Below are 23,769 nucleotides of genomic sequence, written 5' to 3' on the forward strand. Positions count from 1 at the left end.
TGAGATATATATATATATATATATATATATATATATATAGACATTATAAACCCCTTTTTCCTCTGTACAGGCTGTGGATCTCTTCCTGAACAATGATCACTTGATGCAGGTGCTTGGAAATCTGAGGTCTCAAAGGTGAGATGACCGTCTTCTTGAACAAAACATGTCCCTCAGTCATGATTACGATATCCACTTTATCTTGCAACATGGAAATATATGATTTTCTGTGAACGTGCAAGTCTTCTGATTCATTAGCCGCTATAAAAAAATGTAAACAATGCAATGAACAGTCAAATTATTTGCACTATAAACCAATGTGTTTTTAAGTACAACAGTACATTACAATTATATAAGAAATACCAGTTTGTACTATCAAGCAGCATAACAGACTGTTTTTATACAGCTAGAATAACTGGAAGTGGATGAAACCGGAAGTCTCACACATTCAAGTTACAAATGGCCACAATTACTCATACGTTAAAAATATGGGATAGTTCTCCATAGAATGTGAAGATGACAGTCAAATAAGTGTATGATTTAGTCAAACTTTCACTTTCATGTGGAACTGACACTTTCACTTCTCAATTGCCTCTCACTGATCCTGGTTTTGAATGTGCAGGTATGCCATGCTGATTGAAGATGGAGTGGTCCTGAAGCTCAGCGTGGAGCCTGATGGGACAGGCCTGACCTGCAGCTTGGCCCCAAACTTTCTCAGTGAGATTTAAGAGTTACTGAGTGTAACCAGTTTACACTGTACGGTCCGTCACCCTCGTCATAGACCCAATTGCCCAATTATCTTCCAGAAACAGTGTAACGGTAATTCCCAACAATGAACAACACTATTGCATATGCTGTGGGGAAACCCATGTGAGGAAGTAACTTGTTTACTTGGGGCAATAATTCATTGTTGTACCTACAGTATAGTGGTCACCCAAGCAGCAATAAACATTTTCCTCACGACTGCATCCAATTTGGTGAGATTTTTTGAAGCATTTCATACAGTAGAATAGAAGTAAAACAATATACGGGTGCCCCTATGATGCAAATATGATTTATGATGATGGCACATTCACCTTTTTTTTATAGAGACGTATTGTACTAAACGGTCTTATAATTTTCCTAATCATTAAAATATGATTCACTCTTACAGTCTAGTACATAAGATCATGGTTAATATTTATTTTACAAAACACAAGCATTGAACAAGTACTTTATTTGTCATATCTGTCCCAAATTGGACATGACGACACAGTTAAAACTAACGGAAACCTTGAACCGCAAATTTAGGGGAGAAAAAAATATTCACAAAATAATTTTAAAAAAATTAACATAGTGGGGAAAAAATGGTCTTAGTGCCTTCCTGAGTTATTTTTTTCCTATGTCCTGTCTTATTTTTGCGCTGTAAACTTAATTTTTCATTTTAAAGAAATTAAATTGAGAACTTTCTTTCGAGGAAAAAAAAATAACTATGGAGAAAAAAATAACTACAGAATATTTTGGGGGTGGGAAGAATCATGAAGACCCCTTGCGGTTTAGGGTTTCCATAAAACCCCCAACAATAACTCTTCATTTGACGAATGCGACATCTGGGATCTTTCCTTGCGCCTATTAAAAAAATAAATAAATAAAGGACAAAAAGACACTCGTAAGATAAATGCAGGACACATGAGCATTTGTTACCGTGAACCACTGGCGTACCTTAAGGCCGGTGAAGATCTGAGCAGCCCTGTCAAAATCCCAATCGTTGTCTTGTAGGCACCTGAAAAAACAAGAAAGTCTATAAGTCAAGAAAGTTCTGACCATGACAAGCTATCCATCTTTATATAAATCTAGGAACAGAACAAATATCTAGCAAAAGCAATAATAAACATGTATTGTAGTCCTTACTTCTGAGACCATTCTAGGTTCATGCCAGACTTTTGGGAGAAGGCAGCAAGCATTTCTTGTTGAGGGGCAGACAGAGTGGGCACAGGGCTGCTGGACGGTGTGGGGGCTGGAGCAACAAACGCACGTCGGATTTCCTCCGTAGTGGCATTTCGAATGAAGAGCTCATCATTCACAATGCACAGACTGAAGAGTTGAAAATATGTTACAATGATATGACCAATGGCACATTAAGCCAAATAGATTTTTATATGTGAGATCTTACCCAGCATTTCCAGCAGGAACAGCGATGAACACCCGGGAGAAGGCTCTGAATGAGTCTCGGGATTTGCCATCTACTTAAAAAAAAAAAAAAGAAAGAAAGAAAGAAGAGAAAATGATGTTCTGTGTCACAAAACTCTCTCAGTTCAGAGTAAACTATTGATTCTGAATCGTTTTAGATGGAACTCACTCTCTTTGAAAACTCCACTGACTGTAAATGCCAACAATGTAGCCTGCAGACAACACAGGTGCTATTAGAACCGCAAATCTGAATGTGAAATATGCAACCAGCAAACCGCAAGTTTGACTCACTGTGTAGGTGTTGACGTCTACGATCAAGGAGGCGATGTCATGTTGAGTTTTGGGGAGTTCGTTCAGGAAAGCCACCACATTTAATCTTGTGTGTTTAATCAAACGAAACCGTGTAGCTGAAAGAAAATGGCACAACTCGTCACACACGATTCAGGACCCAATTCAATACTCAATACACAGCCACATTTACCATTGCTCTGCGAAATTTTCCTCACACAGTTTTTACTTGTGCTCAAATTGCTCACATAATTTAACCAACAGAAAGCTGCTTGGGGTTTTTGCCCGCAAAATTTTGCTGAAATGTGATCGCGCCTTAATGTTGCAAAAACAAATTAGAAGACAACAGAAGCTTGATTTTGATTATTCAATAATCACTTACTGGGGTCGTCTTTCATACGTCTGATATTGCGACTGTCTTTCTGATATTCCCCTAAACTACTTCTGTAGACATTGAGGATTAAGGAAAACAAGGTAAATGTTAGCAGACCATGTGGAAGAAAGATCAGATCAAACTGCTCAGTACAAGTCAACAGTGGTGATGTTGACTAGATGATAGAGGAGAGAGAAGGTATACTGTACTTTGAAGGGTTCTGCAGGGTGAAGGGAATGCTGAGGGAGAAAGCTGCCCCATCATGGTAGGCATCCAGCAGGGGCTGTCTGTCTCCGGAGTCATATATGCTGTAATACCTGGAGGGTGAGACAGATACATTAACATTGATCTGAACGTTTTAGTTTCACTACTGGTGCGCTGTATAAAGACCAAATAATACCTACTGTTGCAGGAAGCAAAGGATGATGTTCTTGATTTCTTCAGAGCAGAAGTAGCTAGCCTGCGTTTGAAGTAAAACAGAAGTTAAGACTGAAAGCCAAATATGGGCATCTCAAAGTGAAGAAAGTATGAAAACTTGACCAAACCTTGCAGGGGGGAAGAGTCGCAGGAGCAACTTCCAAATCAAAAACAATGGGAGGTGGAAGGTCGTGTCCATCCTGTTGTTTGAACAATAAACAGACAAACAATGCATCTAATAAACAATTAAGCCAAAGAGCGAATGTGATTACATATTCACTTCTTATGGTTACCACAATTTTATGTTCTCAAGCTAATAATGTTACACCAACAGATAAACACTGGATTTCCTACCAGTCTGAGCAGCTTGGGGAATCGTTCCCGAATGGCACTGTCCAAAAATCACAAAGACAAAACAAGAGAGACGTTAGGACGCACTGCACACGCACCAATGAACGGTCCCACACAAACACTCAAAAACTTAAATCGGGCCATCTTAAGTATGGGACAAATGGGTAAAGAGTGACTCAATCAGATTCATATTTACTTACAGATAATTATCCATCAGGCCTGAGATATTGTAAAACTGTGGATTTACACATTTTAGACATTACAGTTCAAAAGTTTGGGGTCGGTAGGATTTTTTTAATGTATACTCATCAATGCTGCATTTATTTAATCAAATATATACTTGTGTAATATTATTACAATTATATAAAAATATTTGAATATAGTTCAAAATGTAATTTATTCCTTTGATGGTCATTATTCCAGTCTTCAGTGTCACATGATCCTTTAGAAATCATTCTAATATGCTGATTTGGTGCTCAAGAAACATTTCTTATTATTGTCAATGTTGAAAACAGTTGTGCTGCTTAAAATGTATGTGGAAACCTTTATACATTTTTTCAGGATTCTCTGCTGAATAGAAAATTCAAAAGAACACCATTTCTTAGAATTAGAACTTTTTTCTAATATTATAAATGTATCACTCAATTTAATGAGCCTTTCTGAATATCAATTTAAGGTATTAATTTCTTAATTATCTTACTGACTCCAAACATTTGAAGAGTAGCGTAACAGTTTAAACAAACACCATTCCTTTCTTTTGAACAAAAAGTGAAGGTTTGCTGAATACTTGATCAAGTTTGTTTTGTACTTGTGGGCATCCGAGCCATGGCACCAATGAGCCAATCACAGCGCTGTTCAAACTCCCTCCCACCCCCGGCACAGTACTTACCCTTTCACAATACTCACCACCGGTGCCCCCTACAGGCCGAAACACAAACCCACGCAGGCTGGCAAGGGATGGGGGCAGTGGGGTGTTGTGAGGTGTAGAGTTTGGTGAACATTCACACCATCAATCAATCAGTCGGTCAGTATTTTTTTTTTTTGTGCACATTTAATAAGTGTACTCAATGGAAAGGGGAGAGTTTGATATACTTGGACGAGATCTGACACCCTGTAATCATGCTGGTGGTTCTTACTGTCAAAAGTCTATGGGGCTCTTGTATTTTATTTTATTTTTTTTTATTTTTTTAAAGACAGCATCAGGCACTAGCTTATAGCTTGACAAATGTTGGCATGTTGAGTTGTTAAAACTTAAAGTGCAAACTGTTCATTGGGTGCTTTAACAGTTAAGGGGAAAAGTTAAAAAATAAAATAAATGCATTTATTTTTTTATAATAGACCTAACTGTGAGTAAATCTGGCCATACACATGGGGGGAAAAGGACACTAGAAACTTATAGATGAACCACAGAGAAGACGGTAAAAGAACAGCAATTCAGTGAGAAACCAAACCAAAAGAGTGCGAGTTAATAAAATAAGGGTCAGACATTTAAAAAAAAGAAGAAAAAAAAAAAGGGCAGCGAATAAACCCAGAAGAGCACAAATGTTGAACCCTGAGCTTCTGAACAGATCATAAAATGATTAAAATAAATGAGTCCTTTTAAAATAAAAGGTGTATGGGTTATTCACCCTACTTTATTTGGACCCTACTATTAAACTTAAGAACAGTAGGGTATTTATTCAATCAATTAATTAAAGCTTCATTTGAGCCCAGACACCTTCCGTTTCTATTTCTTATTTAGTCCGATTTGTAGTTGAGCCTATTTTATACTGAAATGAATATTTAAAAACTTGTTTCCTGTGATCCTTCTAAAGTATTTTCTTCTCAATGGTTTGTCTTCACTGAAATGACGATCTGACGTTTTTCCCTCCAAAGTGCTCTAGGACAAGGATCATGAAAATGGTCAGTCTGACCAACTATCCTCCACCTTGGTTTCAATACAGAAACAGAGAGAGAGAATTGCCTCTACTCTCACTTTTCATTTTGCACCATGAAGCAAAGCTCACGTTTCTGAGCAGTGCTTGGCTCAAGGTTTCTCTAAAAAACCTCCCCTCTCCTTCCCCACCCGTGGCATCTCCTCACAAACAACTCATCTTCTTCCTTGAATGGTCTTTCTTCATCTTCGAGACGTTGGCTGTGACCAGTTTTGCGGCTGTGCCTGCCTTAGGTTGTCCCAGAATCAAAAGGTGGGATCTTACCCGTCGTTGACTAACCAGCCTCTCACTGGCCACACAGCATCAGCAGTACTTCAGGTGTTAGGCATGTGCGGGGCGGGTGGAGGGAGGAGGGTGCCAGCATTTTAGACAGGTGGAGCACAAATGTACTTAATAGAGCATCATCTCCAATGGTTGTTCTGTCCTTGTATGCCAACTTATTCATTGGCATTCTGGGAAGTCACATGCAGAAGCTGCTGCTTAAACGGAATTTAACTAATGAAGTATTAGCTAATGAGATTTACAATATGCTAAAATGCTTTAGAAAAGCCAATCGCTATGTTCTGTGCAAAAAGCTACAGGGCCAACAGTGAGGGGACAGAAAAGAAGGTCAGAAAAAAGCAAGAATGAAGCAAAGCAGGCGTGGAAACCATAAAGATCCAGAGGTGTTGACAAACTAATGCTCCTTACTGGATTGCCACTGGAACTCGAACAAGTAAATATCATTATCACATGCCTGATGATTGAACTAGTGGAAAATAATCAAGAGCTCACTGGTTAATAAAAATTAATACACCTGCATATTACAGACAGGCTTGAATGATCATTACTTTAGCATTTGAATCACAGAGTGGGACTTATTATTTTCTTCTTTAGAATAACACAGTGATTAGGGGCAATTAAGAAATAACACATCGTTTTCACATGTAATAATATATTTTTTTTTTAAAAAGACACTTTGTACTAAGAATGTCCTTACAAATGTCACATCAGACTCTCTCCTGCCAGGTAATTACTGTTTCTCCAGAATAAATTAAAAGCAAAGTGAACCTCAACTCACAAATCTGAAACATTCAACACACTTGTATATGCCTGTCTCTAATGGAGATATAATGATCGCCATGTTTTCTAGGTGTACTTTACACACTGGTTATAGAGCCCCTCTCAGTGTTGCTGTTTGTTTTGTTTTTTTAACTTAACTACAAGGGGTATGTCATTGCATATGCATGCATTCCTGTGCAAATGTGAACCAACATGCACAACTATTCTTTTTCAGGCCTGAAACATACTCTACGCAAGTACGTGAACGCAGACGCTTCTGTGCAAGCTTGATTTTGTGTTGTTGGACAAACTGCAATTCATAACACAACGCATGTATGCATTACATTCTAGTGTACTTTACCGAAAATCAATCAAATTAATATCTATAGTTTTAAGAGTGTGGAGGCCTGTTATTGCCAAGTAATGTAAGAGTGCATGATTGGAAGTTCTGCGCTTGGCATTTGTGTACTTGTGTATAGTATTTTTCTGGCAATAAATGGCAGAGAAGACTAACCTGACATAGTCGGCCTGGTTCTTGTAGTGTCCACATAATGGATTTCCTTCCAATGAGAGTTCCACCAGCTTCAGACCCTTCAATTTATCAAGCTCTCTCTCTGTCTTCAGCTACAAGATGACACAATGACACGACTGAAAAGCTTACAGGAAACAGTAAATCTATAGGTGTCCGAGAGCATAAACATACCTCATTATGCGACAGATTGAGAATCTTCAAGTTGGGACCTTTGTTGACAATATCTACCAAGTCATCCAGCCTGTACAACCGGTTGTTGCTCAGGTTCAGACAAATCAGCTGTGAAAGGAAAAGTTTTTTGATCACATCTATAGAGTTGAACATTAAAGGGTTAGTTCACCCAAAAATGAAAATTCTGTCATTAATTACTCACCCTCGTGTTGTTCCAAACCCTTAAGACCTTCGTTCATCTTCGGAACACAATTTAAGATATTTTTGATGAAATCTGAGGGCTCTCTGACCCTCCCATAGACAGCAAGGTAACTACCAAGTTCAAGGTCCAGAAAAGTACTAAGATGATCGACAAAGTGTGACATCAGTGGTTCAACTGTAAAGTTACGAGAATAATTTTTTGCGCAAAGAAAACAAAAATAACGACTTTATTTGGGTCAGCACCGCCACACGCTCGTGTCATGGTACTGTCGTGAAAGCGCGTCCAAAGTGACGCAGTAGAGACGAAAATGTGGAATAAAGTCGTTATTTTTGTTTTCTTTGTGCAAAAAAGTATTCTCGTAGCTTCGTAACTTTACAGTTGAACCACTGATGTCACACGGACTACTTTGTCGATCATCTTGGTAAGTTTCTGGACCTTGAACGTGGTAGTTACCTTGCTGTCTATGGGAGCTATCAATATGAACACTATTAAAAAAGCTCTCGTAAAAACTGCCAAGAACGCCCACAACAGATGTCTGTGCATACAAACTTATGAATGTCAAATAAACATCTCAGACTCACCTTATTAATTATTAATATCTTTAACTTCAAACTATAGGCTAACATACACTACCAGCCAAAAGTTAAAAAGATTTGTAATGTTTTTAAAGAATTCTCTTCTGCTCACCAAGCCTGAATTTATTTGATCCAAAATACAGCAAAAACAGTAACATTTTGAAATATTTTTACTATATAAAATAAATGTTTTCTATTTGAAAATATTTTAAAATGCAATTAATTCCAGTGACTTCAAAGCTATATTTTAGCATCATTACTCCAGTCACATGATCCTTCAGAAATCATTCTAATATGCTGATTTGCTGATTATCAATATTTAAAACAGTTAAATGTCTTTATCATCACTTTTGATCAATTTAAAGCATCCTTGCTAAATAAAAGTTTTAATTTCTATCATTTCTTTCCCCCCAAAAAAAAAGAAAGAAAGAAAGAAATCATACTGACAAGCTTTTGAATGGAATAGTGTATAATTTTACAAAATATTTCTATTTAAGATAAATGCTGATCTTTGGATCTTCAAAATGTTACTGTTTTTGTTGTACTTTGGATCAAATAAATGCAGGCTTGACAAATCAGCTCTGCTCATGAACGCTTCATCATCAGATAAAAATGAAAATGCCATCGAAACTTTTCTGAAGACAGTCCTTTCCCTTCAGAGATACATTCAAATAAAACACCCGTGACGTGTTTGAAATTGAAACGTGCAGTGCTCATGTTTAATCAACGAAGTCAAACGCCACAAATAAATCAATCTGGGAAACACTGGTAATGTATATCGAAATATCAGAAATGTGTTTAAAAATCATATCACTGTTATTGAAAAAAATTATATCGCGATTAGGGATATGCCGGTATCAAATTTTCATGTTGCGCGATACATATTGATATTATATGAATTATTGTCCAGCCCTAGTTTCGAACAACACGAGGGCGAGTAATTAATGACAGAATTTTCATTTTTGGTTGAACTAACCTTTTAACGTACACTAATGTTCAAAAGTTTAGTAAAAGGTCGTAAGATTTTTAATGTTTTCGAAAGAAGACTCATTCTCACCAAGGCTGCATTTATTTGATTAAAAATACAGTAAAACTAATGAAATATTATTGCAATTTAAAATGTTTGTTTTCTATTGTTAGATATTTTAAAATGTAATTTATTCCTGTGATCAAAGAGCTGCATTTTCAGCAGTCATTACTCTAGTCTTCAGTGTCACATGATCCTTCAGAAATCATTCTAATATGCTGATTTGTTGCTCGAGAAACATTACCAAAACCATTGTGCTGCTTAATAATTTTTTTTTGTAGAAACCATGATAAATTCTTTTTTCAGGATTCTCTGATAAAGTTCAAAAGAACAGCATTTATTTGAAACAGAAATATTTTGTTACTATCTAAATGTCACCGTTTATCAATATAATGTGTCCTTGCTGAATAAAAATATTAACTTTTAGTTTTACTTTCAAAAATAAAGAAAGAAATCAGACCCAAACCTTTGAAAAAGCAGTGAGATATTTATGAGAAATTAACATTTTAATGCAATCATTCCAGTAAAATATAACGTACCTCAGGAATGTTCTCCTCAATTATTTTGATAACCGCCAACATGGAGTTTCTCCGATTCAAAGTGACTTCAATATTTTGAGAAACCAAATCTGCCAGGAAAGAACAACAAATATTTGAGCTACAGCCTACAACAAGCCAAACAGAATAAGTGTTTTTGTTAGGAGAAAGATGACTGCATGAATGCCCAACCTGGATCGACTCTGATGTTGTTCAGATCAAGAGCCTGCTGCGACCCATCAAAGCGCTTGGCCATGCATTGCTGCAGAAGACAGTCAGTTATTAGCCATAAATGAAATTAATTAAAAGATCCTCTTAAAGGTTGCTGCAAGTAACACTCTCTCACCTTCAAATGCTCCAGATCTGCAGCCTTCAGATCAGTGTAAATCAAAGTGGGTGGTGGGCAGCTGTTCATAATAACAGTCACCTATCCATCCAACAGATTGACACTAAATTACATTCTCAAACTCATGGTTAAACTACAAATTCTTAGACAAATCTGTACATAAACAGGTTAATATAATTGTATATGGTTATTACTTTAGAAAAATATAATTAGAATGATGACTAAATGCCTTTTCTGCCATCTTTCAGTGTTTATGATGCATCACATATACTGAATATTACCTTATATCCTTCTTTGTCTGTTATTTTCCGTGACACTTTAAACAAAGCATTAGCAGTTGTGGAGTCTTCAACATAAAACTGGGCCTTGTTGCCATCAGTGTGATACTATGAGCAAAAAATTCAAGACGGAAAAGATTCAGCAATAAGACATACATTGATGCTTTTCTACAAGCATGCTGAGGAAATGCCTTTTAGTGTAGACTTACATGAACGGCATGGAATGGCATGGAACAGACGCTCTGAAGCGAAGACAAAAGCCAATCTTTGTCATATTTCTTGCCGAAAGGAATCTGTGGCCAGACACAAATACAATCACAATGTAATATGCAGATAAGGTCACAAACATAATTTAAATTAAAGCCTAACACATTAATAACGGCTTAATTCAACGTCTAAAGCACTAACAGTCATTTTAAACCAGTTCTTGCGGCCTCCATCAGAACCACCGCCACCTCCACCACTTCTGCCTCCATATCGATTACCACCTCTATCGTCATTTCCACCTCCGCTGCCATTGCCGCCGCCACCACCACGTCCACCTTTGCGATTCTGGCGATTCTGTGGCCGGCCATATGGATTGCTGAAAACAAGCATAAAATTTTGACCGCTGTACCTCAACGATTATATAAGAAGTGTAATTATGTCCCAAAGTGCTTACAATCTGCGCTGGGAGCCACTGTCTTGAGGACCTTCTGCCATGGTCACATCTCCATCATTATCCTGAAGTCTGGACCGAGGACCAGGGCCTCCTCCTCCTCCTCCACGTCTCGGTCGAGAAATCTGGTCGCTGTACAGGGGGGCTCTGAAAGGGCCTCTGCCTTTACGATTACGGTGCTTTGGTCCACCAACACGGTCATCATGCTCTGATAGATGGAAGACGAAAGAATCAGAAGTGTGACTTTATTACACATTACCTCGAAAGAGACTGTTGTCCATTTTTTCCAAACTTATGACTAATTTCCACAGAGAAATAAGCATTGCAGTTAATAAATATTTGCTTTAATAGTTTAGATCATTACACATGCCATTACTTGGAAGTATGCCTGAAACCAGTTTCTTTAGTCATACACAAAAATGTTACTCAACTGACTATTGTGTTTCACATGAGTTAAACTCTATAAAGCAGTATTTGATACATGAATTACTAAAATTTCTAAATTCTCATCACAATTAAAACATTTTAAATATCATCTTAAGACATATTATTGGAAGATTTTTGTTTCTGTTGTTTTGTTTTAAAGGTTCAATAAACTTTTACAGAAAAGACATTTTCTGAGTACTATTTCATGTCAGTCTTTACAGGATTAACCAGATGTAGACACTGTGCATTGCTGTAGGTCTGAGAAACAATTAAGGCGATGCAATTTGCCATAAGGCTCCACTGAGGTTATTTTATTCACAAATATATCTCGATATTAGAGCTTCAGGTTGGCCAATATCAAAGCAGTTCAACATGACCTCAACACATTATCACCATGTGGTCAGTTCACCCCGATCAATTTTCTTTTCTTTCACAATCTTTCACAAAATCACGAAGTATAACATAAAATTCGGCGAAATCAGTTTGGATAATGCGTTTACTGTTTGTCTAAACTAACAGCTAACAACAAAAACACATCGCGCACCTACAAAAACAAAAGCTAGCTGGCTATATGTTACTTATGTAAATTATAGAGTAGCGTTACACGACGACAAACCACACAGTTAGAAAACGGTCTTTGAGAAGCAATAAGATCGTGAATAATCTTATCTAAACCGTATTAATGTCAAAGAATTTAAATGGCTGTGAGCGCTTTCGCTAACGGCTCAAACTTACCATTATAGTAGCGCGAGTCGTCCGCTGTCGCCATCTTTTAAGAAGGCTTTAACGCTATTTTAAATTTAAAATATAGGATTTCCAGTCGTAGTTTTACTTTTTTTTTTTTTTTTAAATAAAACGAAATTAAGAGAAATGAAGATACATTCTTTTTAAACTTGCAAGATCGGAAGAGATCCTTTCTTGCCAGTGTTTTGTGCGAGAATAACGTCTCAAACACAGCTGCGCCACGTTCTTCTTCGAATGTTTTCGCGTCACATCACTATTGCCTCCTAGTGTTCGACAGCAAGAGAGTGATTACAACACAATGGATAAGCATTTGCTTTAATGTCTGATTTATTAAATAAACAAAAAAGCATTAAAAAAACATATGAAGGAGAAGGAAAAGGAAAATTCGCACATTCAGCCTTTCATAATAATTTAATATGTTCAAAATCTCTATGCAAAGAATATAGCAGATATACCAGTAAATCTTTGGTTAGTGGACAAATACACATGAACCACTAATATAATTTAACTAAATAAATATTAAAAATAAAAACACCATATCTTTCCATATTAGGATTAATATTCCATGTAGTATTGGAATAATATTGTATACAGTAGCAGTAATAATAGTAATTATTATTATTTATATAATTCTTATTATTATTTTTGCATTTTCGGCTTTCGAATAACTGAAACTGATTAAACAAATCATTTAATATCCCTAGAAGTTGAGTGGAACTGTTTAGCCATGTTAAAGATTGTGAGAACATCATTGACACATTTACACACTTAGTTACACTTTACATGCAAAAACGATATTGTAACAGAACCACAGACCAGATTAAAGCATGGCAGGACTCTAGAGGTGACTTTTATGTCCTATAGTAAGTAATCAGCTAAAGGAGAACAATAGCAGCAGAGCAGGAAATTCTCTTTAGCTTCACATCAGCTCCACGAGGTAAACTGGTTTCTAAATGCATCTGAAATACTCATTGCATTGCAAAAGGAATGTGTCAAATATGCTAGCTATGAGTCATCTAATGTGCTCTAATGTAACAGAATGCATGTGCGTTTATGGTCGCTCCAGAGTTTTGAGCTCAGAGCCTCATCCAGGGTCCATGCCTTTGTCTAAGGCTGGCCTCGCAGTCTGAGGACTGCGGTTGGGTAGTTTCTTCATCTCGAGTCCCATTTCCTATTCCTGCTGCCCTCCGCTCATGATCTGGGTCCTCCTCACTCAAATTGGTCTCTGCAATATGAGGAGCCTCGAGGAAAATGGGACCTTCATCTATAGAGGAGTCCTGGGCTGTTGAAGAAAATATTAACCAGTGATCATTAAGAATGGACTTGTTCTATAAACTACATTGCAGTTTGGGGTCAGGAGTTTTTTTTTTTTTTTTAAAGAAATTAAAACATTAATTCAGCAAGGACACATTAAATTGATATCAGTGATATTTGATATCAATTGATATAGTGCCATTAAACATTTATAAGGTTACAAAAGATTTCTATTTCTAATAAATGCTCTTCTTTGAACTGTTTATTCATCAAAGAATCCTGAAAAACTGTATCACAAAAATATTAAGAAGCACGTCTCTTTTCAAAATTGATAATATTAAGAAATGTTTCTTGAGCATCAAATCAGCATATTCGAATGATTTCTGAAGGATCATGTGACACTGAAGACTGGAACAATGCCTGCTGAAAATTCAGCTTTGCCATCACAGGAATAAATTACATTTTGAAATATATTCAAACAGAAGTTTTTTTTATATAACTGTAATAATATTTTACAATATTAATAATAAATTATATTTTAAAATACATTAAAATAGAAAAGGTCTTTTAAATTGTACAAATATTTCACAATATTACTGTTTTTACTGTATTTTTGATCGTCTTGGTGAACATCAATGACTTTTCATAAACATTTTTAAAATCTTACAGACCCCAAAGTGTTCTTATTCTATTCTTCTTGTGTTTTAAGTTCATATTTTTTACCAGCTTCATCCTCCTGCAGGTGATTCAGGTCCTCTGTCCCAATCGCACTAGGAGTGTCCAACTCACCTGCACAAACAAACATGATCTGTATGATTGTTCACTGACATTATCACTGCATTTATTGTGCATATAATCTGTAATGTTCTGCCTGAGATTCCCTGGGTTCACCACTGGATGACACAATTTCAACGCTAGATCACTTCTCCTTTGTTAGAGACTTGTAGCACTCACACCTGTATTAAATCACTCCTAATAGCCAATCTTATTTAAAGGCCTCACTGCCAATTGTTCTTGTTCAGTCCTGATGTCTGCTTGAGCATGTTGCTACCAAGGAATTGTGATTAGAGATTTTCCTTCCAGTGGTGAGCACCAAGGATATTCACACCACAGACCTAGGTTCAATGATCCCCATCTGGATAATAACAATAATACAGAGATCCACTGCATCAGTTTAATCAATTTCCAACTTGTCGCACCTTTGTTTCGACTGGTTTGTTTGGTTCGTTGTGGTGGATCTGCCAGTTCACCATTATCTCCTCCATACTTCATGACTGGGGGACAGTGGAAGAATTGCATAGTAGTGACTGATCTGTTTGGTTGAAATGATCATGTGTGAGTGATTGTGGCTTCTTACTAGGAGTGCTGGCGGATGAGTGCATACGTTTCCGTGCTTCTTCCCTCCTCTGCTGAAGACGCGTCGAGTCTCCCATCATCACCTTTGTATGTAAACAGATGACATCCAATGGAAATGTGACAGCATGAAGGTTAAATAAATTAGGCAGACAGATGGTCTTACCTTCACTCTGACCTGCTCGGGGGGATAGAGCCCTCCCCAGATGAACTGCAAGTAACTGAAAAGCACAATGACACTGAGGAAGGTGAAGTTACTCGCCACCCCAACAATTGCAGACATCACAGGGAAATTATGCAGGAGGTATCTGTAGCAAAAGAGAAGAAAATTGCAGGATGGTCATGGGGAAGTCTTGAGCTGAAAGTGAGAAGCATCACTTGATGGAACATGAATAGTCAAATAAACCAATAAAACCAAACTAGGGATGCACGATATTATCGGACCAATATCGGAATCGATGTAAATATCGGCATCGGCCCGATATGAAAAATTATGCTGATATGTCTTGCCGATAAGAGGAATACATTAACTCACATGTGCTCAGGGTGTGCTAGCGATTAGATCACGTCTGCATTGTGGCTCATTCTTGAAGCAAAGTTTTGCCTGAATGATGATTAGATTCACGGTTTTGGATCGCTGCATTTAAACTGAGAATGCAGAGAAGGTCTACTTCTAATAAAATGAAAGCAAAATACACAAATAATATTTAGACTGTGTTTCTGATTAAATAAAGCAGTAGTTGATGTCAGCTTTAAAGGTCAGAAGCTATAGCTTACATGAACAAAAAAAAATAAAAATCACAAGCAAACACTTAAATACTTTTATATATACTGATTTATTCATTAATGTGTAATATGTTATTTTTGTAACTAATTATGAGCTCTAAATGATTTTCAGAATATTTACAACTCTTCTGCTTTAGACCATTAAAAAATATTAAGGTTACCACTGAAACCACTTTCTGAAAAAAAAAAATGCAGCGATTGAATATAGTTTATTTATAGTTATTTTCAAATCTTCAATGTACTGTCATTAAAACTTCAAAGAACTTAATTATTGTTTATTTAATTATAACAAATAAGTTCTTTTTAAAAACTAACCAAAATTAAAAATAATTTGCTTATCATTTCTGCACAGGAGAGACTTGTTGTTTCCAAACAAAATTAATATATCGGTATCGGCTATTGGCCAAAATTAGTAAAAAAATATCGGCATATAAGATATCGGCAAAAATCCAATATCGTGCATCCCTAAACCAAACCATTGCAAATACCTAATGCCAGTGAAGAAGGCATGGATCCTGAGCTGGACAGAATAAATCTGGACCTTGCGGGATTGAATCTCAATCACTGCGCCAACGGCAGGCTGGTACTGTGGAGGACAGATCAATATAATGCATGATTTTTGTTAATACAAATTTGGGCTGGGCGATATAGCTAAAAAATTTATCAACGATATAATGTTTCATATCGTTCGGTATCGATAATTATTGACATTTTTTATAACCTTTTTTTTAAAACAAAGAGCAATAAAAAAAAACGTTTAAATTTAACCACTGTATTTTTAAATTAACCCAATTTATTGAGACAAACAACAAATATTTTTTGTTTTAACAGTTGTTTTAACTTTGCATGGCTTTCTATAAATCTCTTGTGTGAGACGTGAGAGCAGCAGTCATATTTGTCCGTCTAAAAAATGCACTGAACGTGCCTATATCGTGCACTATATCAAACATTTTTTCTATCGTAATCGAAGAGGGTGTACCGTCGATAAATATCAATACCGTTTTATCGCCCAGGCCTAATACAAATTTTAGAAATTTATGATACCTAGATATGTACTCTTGACATGAATAATCTGAAAAATGTCAATGACATGTTTCAATGTCAAAGTTCACATTTTACAAACTTACAAGGTCGGATTTGAAATCTGGAAAGAGCTCCACCTCGATGAGCTGTTTCTGCTCAGACACACCAGTGAGCAAGAGGGGTGAGAACAGCAGCGTGCTCATGGTCTGCAGCAGATTAGAACGGTAGTGCAGCATTGTCTGATGGGAAAAAAAACAAGACACGTAAAGTTGTCAAGTAAACAAGTAAATATGAGGTAAACAGCCATTTACTGACAGGTATTCTAATATAAAAGGTTGACTGTAGGTCAATAAACATCAAATGTGAATCTAAATCAGACTGAAGATGGACAACATTCCACACTACCACAGACTTGAGTGCATCTGAAACCAAATAAAATTTGGGATTTTTGCAGAGTTTGTAAGATTTTGTTTTAAGAGACATTTCTTACGCTCACCAAGGCTGCTTTTATTTAATCAAAACTACAGTAAAAACATTATAATGTGAAATATTATTAACATTTAAAATAACTTTTTTCTATTTTTATATATTTAACATGATATTTATTTATGTGATGGCAAAGCTGAATTTTCAACAGCTATTACTCCAGTCTTCAGTGTCACATGATCCTTCAGAAATCGTTCTAATATTCTGCTTGGATGCTCATAAAATGTTTCGTATAATCAAAATTGAAAAGTTCATTTTTTTTAATCTGCTTAATTTTTTTTTTTTTTTTCAGGATTCTTCAATGAATAGAAAGCTCAGAAGAACAGCATTTATCTGTAATAGGAATTTTTCATTACAATGTAAAAGTCTTTACTGACACTTTTGAATAAGTTAATGAGACCTTGCTTAATAAAATTATTAATTTCTTTAAAAAATAATAGTAATAATTTGGAACATTAGTGTATACCAGCTAATTTCCCTATCTTTATATTTAGATTACATTTGCCATCACCTAAAGCTCACTAAAAGTTAACACAAATAATGTAAAAACACAAATAAATGAATAATCTCAAAATGAATATCCATTTTCATACTCTACATTTTAATGTTGTGATGCCTAAGTTCACTTTTAGCACTTATCAGAACTTATCAGATTATTGATATAATTTAATACTATTTAAATTGCTGTTATGTTTATCAACAACTGTCTTCACAACCAAAACAACATAAACAACAATGAATTTTGAGGGAGCTGTCTGCACTCACTGAGCGGGACACCGACTGAACGACTGTCCCATCAGTGGTATAGCATGACATTTTGACCATGAACATGCCAAGCTGTTTGTTCACAGGAGATTCAGGCATTTCCAGCACCAGAGAGATCCTGTAGGCCTGACCAGACATCATCACCTACCAGAAACAGTCAAGCCAATACAATTAGCTGTAAATATGAACGAAAATCCATTTTTAAACTCATTGTGCATACATTAGTTATGCAATATACAAGTATTATAGTTTTCTTGTGCATCATTAATGGGCTTGTTAGATAATGTTTACAGCAAAGCTTCAAAGGATATTCATTGCATGTATATTTAGCTAATGTCGAAAGAACCTGTAAAAACATGTCTATAATTTGTGTAATTCATTATAATTTGATTAGAATTAGAATTTGTCTACCTGGTCTCTTCCATTCTTCAAGAGTGAGACGTTAGCCATGGGGAAAGAACAGAGGACTGAATCTGAAGCATCGCAATCTGTCCTGTAAGAGAAGAAACGGAGGGGAGAGGAATCAACCACAATGCAATGAGAACTCCAGTAATGCCTCCAACAGTATTTGTTCATTGGACCAAACTAATTAAGAACTCAGTCATGCGCAAACAGGCCGTTGTAAAAAACAATACAGGGATGTTCCCGATCAGCCCTGACGTGTCTGTACCTGTAGAAGAAGTGTACTGGTGTGGAGAAGCTGACACTGGGCATGTAGGAATAGTAGAAGCTTCCATACAGGAAGATGGAGACCCACAGAAGAAGCACCAGGACACAGAACAGGATGGCAGCCCTTAGAAGCGTCCTGCGAGCTCTCAGCAGAGTCACCGCTGCCACATCCTGGAGCCAAAGCAGTAACGGCCCCATTGCTGCTCCCATAGCCGGCAATCCTTCGGTGTCACGTCCAGACGTGGATCCTCTGATGTCACGCTGCCTGCCCGTCAGCCCTCCCACTGCAGGCAAAGGGGTCTTTCCCTCTTTACTCATGCAAACCTCCTCACACGCTATCCAATAATATGTCCAGTCTGCATCACTACATCTAATAATTCTTGTAATCTATAGTCAGAATTGATGGTTTGAAAATACAGGGGGGTTAAAAGCTCATAACACAAATTTGACCAAAGTCACGTTTGGATCTAGTTGTCATTAGACCTCGTTCTGTGACTAAAGACATGCCAGTTTCTTGTCTGACGATATGAATTTGCTTTTCCAGCTTTCTTCTGTTATTGTCAATGAAGTCACAGAGAGCCCTAAAAAAGCAATGAGAAAGAAAAAAAAAACTGAATTAAACAGATCAATTATATTATAATTGCAAAGTAATTGCAATAATATACACAACAAACATTAAATAGCACATTTATACTTTTTTAAGATGAAGACATGACCAAATGAATTATTTTTTAAACCTCTCAGAATACAAATCATATTGTACTGTGCACTGTAAAAAAATACTATATTTGTAAAAATATATATACTATAAATTGCAATATATTTTTTTGTTTATGCACATTTTTATACTCTCATATATTCTTATATACTTTTAAATACATACAAACACACACATATTAGCAGAAACTAATTCATTCATTGCTTGTAATTAATGCAGCATAATGTATTTTTGTACATTTAACAGTCTGACACGAATTACAGCAAACCAATAATACGGTAAAATATGAAAGAAAAAAACACCAAGACAAAAAGATGTGCAGTGTCATTTCAGCTCGTCCTTTACATACAATTGTATCTTTAAAACTCATTTTTAGTCTCTCTGAACTGGATATTAAGTGCTTTCCTGTCTCCATTCCGCAGTTTATCTTACACTGATGTCTTTATCAGTTAAGTACATTATATTGAAATATAAACCGCAAACTCACCTTCTTTAATTCGAACATACGCCATGAACAAATACATATTTATGCTTCAGAATACACTAATGAACAACCCCTTTCCCTTCCTTCCCTCTGGCTGTTATGTGCTAGTGACGCATAATTTATGCATTTCAGGGAAGAGCAATTGATCTCCAAATCATATTTAAACAAAAGCGAAAAATAATGTTTCTCACTTTTTATCTATAGATCAGAGAAAAACAACTATCCGTTTAACTGAGTGTCGCCTCTGCTGGTGTGACAGAAACACATGTACGGCAACAGAAGAGGTACAAAATATACTGTTCGATGCGTTTGCGTGTCTGCATCGGTGCTGCCTATGTAGTGCAATTTATGTTATTCATTCGAATTGTTTGCTTACAGAAAATCAGTTTTGATTTATATGGATGTATTTTTATCAAATACTTTAGCTTTTTAGCAAACAAATCTTTTTATTGCAAGAAAAGAAACATCACCACAATGAAATACAATAACATAAAGCAAAAAAGAAAGGGAAAAGAAAAAACAGAAACAAGTAACAATGACATCTTAATCAGTAAAAAAAAAACAACAACTGTGAAACCTGTTATTCTTATTATCATATTAGAATTAATTAATTAATTAATTTGTTTATTTTTTATTTACAATGCAACACAAAGAAATTAACAACAATATACAATAGCATTGCAACTGCGAGAAAATAAAGAAATATATCTTTCAACAAAACGTTTATATCACATTTTTAAAAAGCAGATAGACAACAACTTCCCAAAGAAGTTCTGCCAAAGAGATAAAACCTGATGGTAGAATAAATAAAGCAAAGTCTCTTCTTCAACTTACAAAGAATACACATAAGTTAGAGCAAATAGTCTATAAACAATAAGGGTCAATGGCGTGACAAATTTTTAAGAAATTTAAAAATACAATGAAATGAAATGAAATACAACAAAAATGAAATGAGATAATGAAATGAAATTGTCTAAAACCACAAATTTTTTGTTATATAAAGAGCATGTTCTTTCTACTTTGTTACACATTCAATTACATGTTTGTTGAAAATAGTATAAACATTTTGTATAAAATGTATAAAGTCGTCATAAATAAAACATTACATTTCTTCTTTTTATCATCTTGGACATCTTCATTGGTGAACCATGAATCAAGAACATGTTAAAACTTGCTGAGCACCATTAAGAACCAGTCCCCCTTTATTCTTTCTTTATATCCACCAAATGTTCCAGATAACAGTATTTTCATTTCTCAGGAGGAAACTAGGGGGCAGATTTGCAACAAAGTGAGTGTAACATGAGAATGAATGCAGTTGGAGGGTGGAGTGATGTAAAGATGTGGGGGGTTTAAGATCTTAACCAAGGTGGGAGAGACCACTGAGTCAAAATGGTGCCTCAGTACAAGACAAAGAGGCTGAGACTGCAGCAGTTCCCATGGTAACAGAGCAGTGAGAGGGAAGGCTCACTTATTCAGAAGCTTCAGCAACATCACCGGCAAACAACACAAGAAATATTTCTTGCTATCAAATGTTTCTGTATCATTTTTGACAATATAAATCAGTTTTGTGAGATTTTAGTTTTTTAACACACTGCTTTACATGAATACATTTCCCTCCCCCTTCATCCACCCCATGCTGCTGGAAAGATGGTATGAGCCAGCCCACAGAATAAATCAATCCTAATAGGGCCCCCGCCCGCTGGCTGGCACATTCCACTCACTGCAGAGGGGAGTTTTACGTATGTACCAAGAGACTGGTGTTCATTGTAGCAGAATTGCAGTGCACTGGACTGTACAGAACTGGGTAGCATCCCCACTGTCTATGAGGGTGTGATCCGGCTGCACTGAAAGCAACAACACTGACAGATAGAGAGAGAGAGAAGGAATAAGAAAGAAGAGGAGGGAGAGATATCACCACAAGAGGAATACAGCAAGGGTAAGAAATAGAGTGAAAGGGAGAAAAGAGGGTAAAAAAGGCCCAGAATGACAAAAATAGACGAATACAGCCCTGTGGTCTTTTTTATGCTTCTTGATCTCCATTAACTCCTATTTTCTTGTATACATCCTTTTAAATGTATTGCTTTCATTTCATTTCATTAATTGAAATTTATTGCATATTTTGTTTCTATTTCACATTTTCATATTTTAGGGTCTAATGTTATCTGTTTGAGCAGCTGAGATTGTAATTTCTCTATCTGGCCTTGTTTTTTTTTTTTGCTGTCTGCAACACGTGATTTCGTCATCTATAGATGCCTAAATGTTTACATTGAACCAGATTCCATTCAAAACGGCTGTTTTTCTTTTTTATTGCTCAGAATAAAATATATTCCATGTGGTGACTGGATCCCTGCAAGCACATCCTATGTGCAAAATGGGGCCGGCATGCCCCAATACACTGCTGAAATCCTTTTCAAAATCATTAATTCTACTCATAGACCATATTTAGACGATTATGAATAGCTCTAAATCTGTTTATAGAAAGATTTCCGATGATCATCACCTGGAAATGAAGGGATTCAGGATGATGAAATGTGTTGCTATCCGATCATTGCAATCCAGCTGTCTGCAACACGTGATTTCGTCATCTATAGATGCCTAAATGTTTACATTGAACCAGATTCCATTCAAAACGGCTGTTTTTCTTTTTTATTGCTCAGAATAAAATATATTCCATGTGGTGACTGGATCCCTGCAAGCACATCCTATGTGCAAAATGGGGCCGGCATGCCCCAATACACTGCTGAAATCCTTTTCAAAATCATTAATTCTACTCATAGACCATATTTAGACGATTATGAATAGCTCTAAATCTGTTTATAGAAAGATTTCCGATGATCATCACCTGGAAATGAAGGGATTCAGGATGATGAAATGTGTTGCTATCCGATCATTGCAATCCAAGGTGAGGTTTTGGTTTTCTAGGGCAGCAGCTTTTAGCAAAGCAGTAGTAAATGATACCAAGGGAGGAAAGATAGGAAGTGAAGCAGAGGGTATGAGAGTCTTGGACCACAGGAAGATGCTTCCGTTAGAGACTGTGCACTATAAACAGAATCGGTAACAATTAATGATAAGGTTTCATTTGTTAACATTAGGTAACTACATTAGCTAACAATAACAATGAAAAATGCTTCTAAAGCATTTATTAATTTTAATGAATGTTAATTTCATCATTTACTAATACATAATTCATATTAAAAGATGTATCTGGGTGGGTGAGCTAACATGAACTAATAGTTGTGCTTTATTAAATAATGTCAACAAGGGTTAATACATACTGTAACAAATGTTTTGTTCACTGTTAGTTAATCCATTAAAGAGCAGGTCATATGGTATTTTAAAGTGTCCTAATATTGTGCTGGAGTCCCCTACAACAGGTTTAAATGCATCTAAGATCAGAAAACATTGTAATTTTCTCAGAATATACATTTAATATTAGAATAATTTTTCAATGATTTCGAAACGATTCCTTCGAAGCAGTTCTGGGCTTAAAGGGTTAGTTCACCCAAAAACGAAAATTCTGTCATTAATTACTCACCCTCGTGTTGTTCCAAACCCGTAAGACCTTCGTTCATCTTCGGAACACAATTTAAGATATTTTTGATGAAATCTGAGGGCTCTCTGACCCTCCCATAGACAACAAGGTAACTACCACGTTCAAGGTCCAGAAAAGTACCAAGATGATTACCTTATCAATTCGAGCCCAAGACCGAGGATGATTCCGATGCAGTCACTCAACCGGAAACTCCATTGCAAGCACCACTTGATTAGGACGTTTTTCAGTGGTAAGTTTAAACTTTGTATGTGGTACTTTAATACTTTTTTGTGCAACTTTTGGTTCAATTTTTGGCCGAACTAACCCTTTAAGGTCTGTAAACTCCTCCCTTCCATAAGTCTACTCTGCTCTGATTGGTCAGCTGGCCAAGTCTGTTGTGATTGTTCTTTCCGTATACAATAAGTGTCGGAATGAAACGCCCGGAGGTTTACTTGTAAACAAAGATGCTATAAGCTTACAAAAATGGCATCAATATTACCTTATCAATTCGAGCCCAAGACCGAGGATGATTCCGATGCAGTCACTCAACCGGAAACTCCATTGCAAGCACCACTTGATTAGGACGTTTTTCAGTGGTAAGTTTAAACTTTGTATGTGGTACTTTACGTGATGT

General features: G+C 36.2%; 4 protein-coding genes across 6 annotated transcripts in view; 2 read left to right on the forward strand and 2 right to left on the reverse strand.

Moving 5' to 3' along the window:
- Positions 1–965, forward strand: part of LOC107715366 (peroxiredoxin-5, mitochondrial-like) — a 4,278-nt gene extending 3,313 nt beyond the window's left edge. Inside the window, exon 6 of the mRNA XM_016521488.1 lies at positions 620–965. Coding sequence (XP_016376974.1) covers positions 620–725 — 106 coding nt within the window. The 3' untranslated portion in view covers positions 726–965. The remainder of the gene's footprint in view (positions 1–619) is intronic.
- A 204-nt stretch (positions 966–1,169) lies between these two features.
- On the reverse strand, positions 1,170–12,324 carry LOC107715364 (nuclear RNA export factor 1-like). Of its 2 annotated transcripts, none has more exons than XM_016521483.1 (21): positions 12,057–12,324; positions 10,899–11,103; positions 10,646–10,820; positions 10,447–10,530; positions 10,241–10,345; positions 9,960–10,040; positions 9,806–9,875; positions 9,617–9,705; positions 7,274–7,381; positions 7,085–7,194; positions 3,599–3,635; positions 3,373–3,444; positions 3,232–3,287; positions 3,037–3,144; positions 2,837–2,898; positions 2,458–2,573; positions 2,336–2,378; positions 2,150–2,222; positions 1,888–2,070; positions 1,699–1,759; positions 1,170–1,605 (listed from the first exon to the last, which is right to left on the reverse strand). In XM_016521483.1, exons 1-21 carry the CDS (start codon positions 12,088–12,090, stop codon positions 1,567–1,569), a joined length of 1,911 nt encoding a protein of 636 aa, XP_016376969.1. In that variant the 5' UTR covers positions 12,091–12,324; the 3' UTR covers positions 1,170–1,566. The 2 variants fall into 2 exon arrangements, with proteins under 2 accessions (XP_016376969.1, XP_016376970.1); XM_016521484.1 differs by having other exon boundaries at positions 2,150–2,219; positions 12,057–12,323.
- A 374-nt stretch (positions 12,325–12,698) lies between these two features.
- Positions 12,699–19,853, reverse strand: LOC107715367 (seipin-like). 2 transcript variants are annotated; one of them, XM_016521490.1, is made up of 11 exons: positions 19,795–19,853; positions 18,403–18,982; positions 18,144–18,225; positions 17,733–17,876; positions 16,586–16,720; positions 15,947–16,044; positions 14,839–14,980; positions 14,677–14,758; positions 14,519–14,593; positions 14,043–14,108; positions 12,699–13,347 (listed from the first exon to the last, which is right to left on the reverse strand). In XM_016521490.1, the coding sequence occupies exons 2-11, from the start codon at positions 18,717–18,719 to the stop codon at positions 13,142–13,144; spliced, it is 1,347 nt and encodes a 448-aa protein (XP_016376976.1). In that variant the 5' UTR covers positions 18,720–18,982; positions 19,795–19,853; the 3' UTR covers positions 12,699–13,141. The 2 variants fall into 2 exon arrangements, with proteins under 2 accessions (XP_016376976.1, XP_016376975.1); XM_016521489.1 differs by having other exon boundaries at positions 19,607–19,840.
- A 1,498-nt stretch (positions 19,854–21,351) lies between these two features.
- LOC107715302 (guanine nucleotide-binding protein G(I)/G(S)/G(O) subunit gamma-3-like) overlaps positions 21,352–23,769 on the forward strand; it is an 8,177-nt gene continuing 5,759 nt past the window's right edge. Inside the window, exon 1 of the mRNA XM_016521377.1 lies at positions 21,352–21,539. The gene's annotated coding sequence lies outside the window, so the exon portion shown is untranslated. The remainder of the gene's footprint in view (positions 21,540–23,769) is intronic.

This window comes from Sinocyclocheilus rhinocerous, unplaced genomic scaffold (genome assembly GCF_001515625.1).
Source record: "Sinocyclocheilus rhinocerous isolate Xijiao unplaced genomic scaffold, SAMN03320098_v1.1 scaffold299, whole genome shotgun sequence".
Lineage (NCBI taxonomy): Eukaryota > Metazoa > Chordata > Actinopteri > Cypriniformes > Cyprinidae > Sinocyclocheilus > Sinocyclocheilus rhinocerous.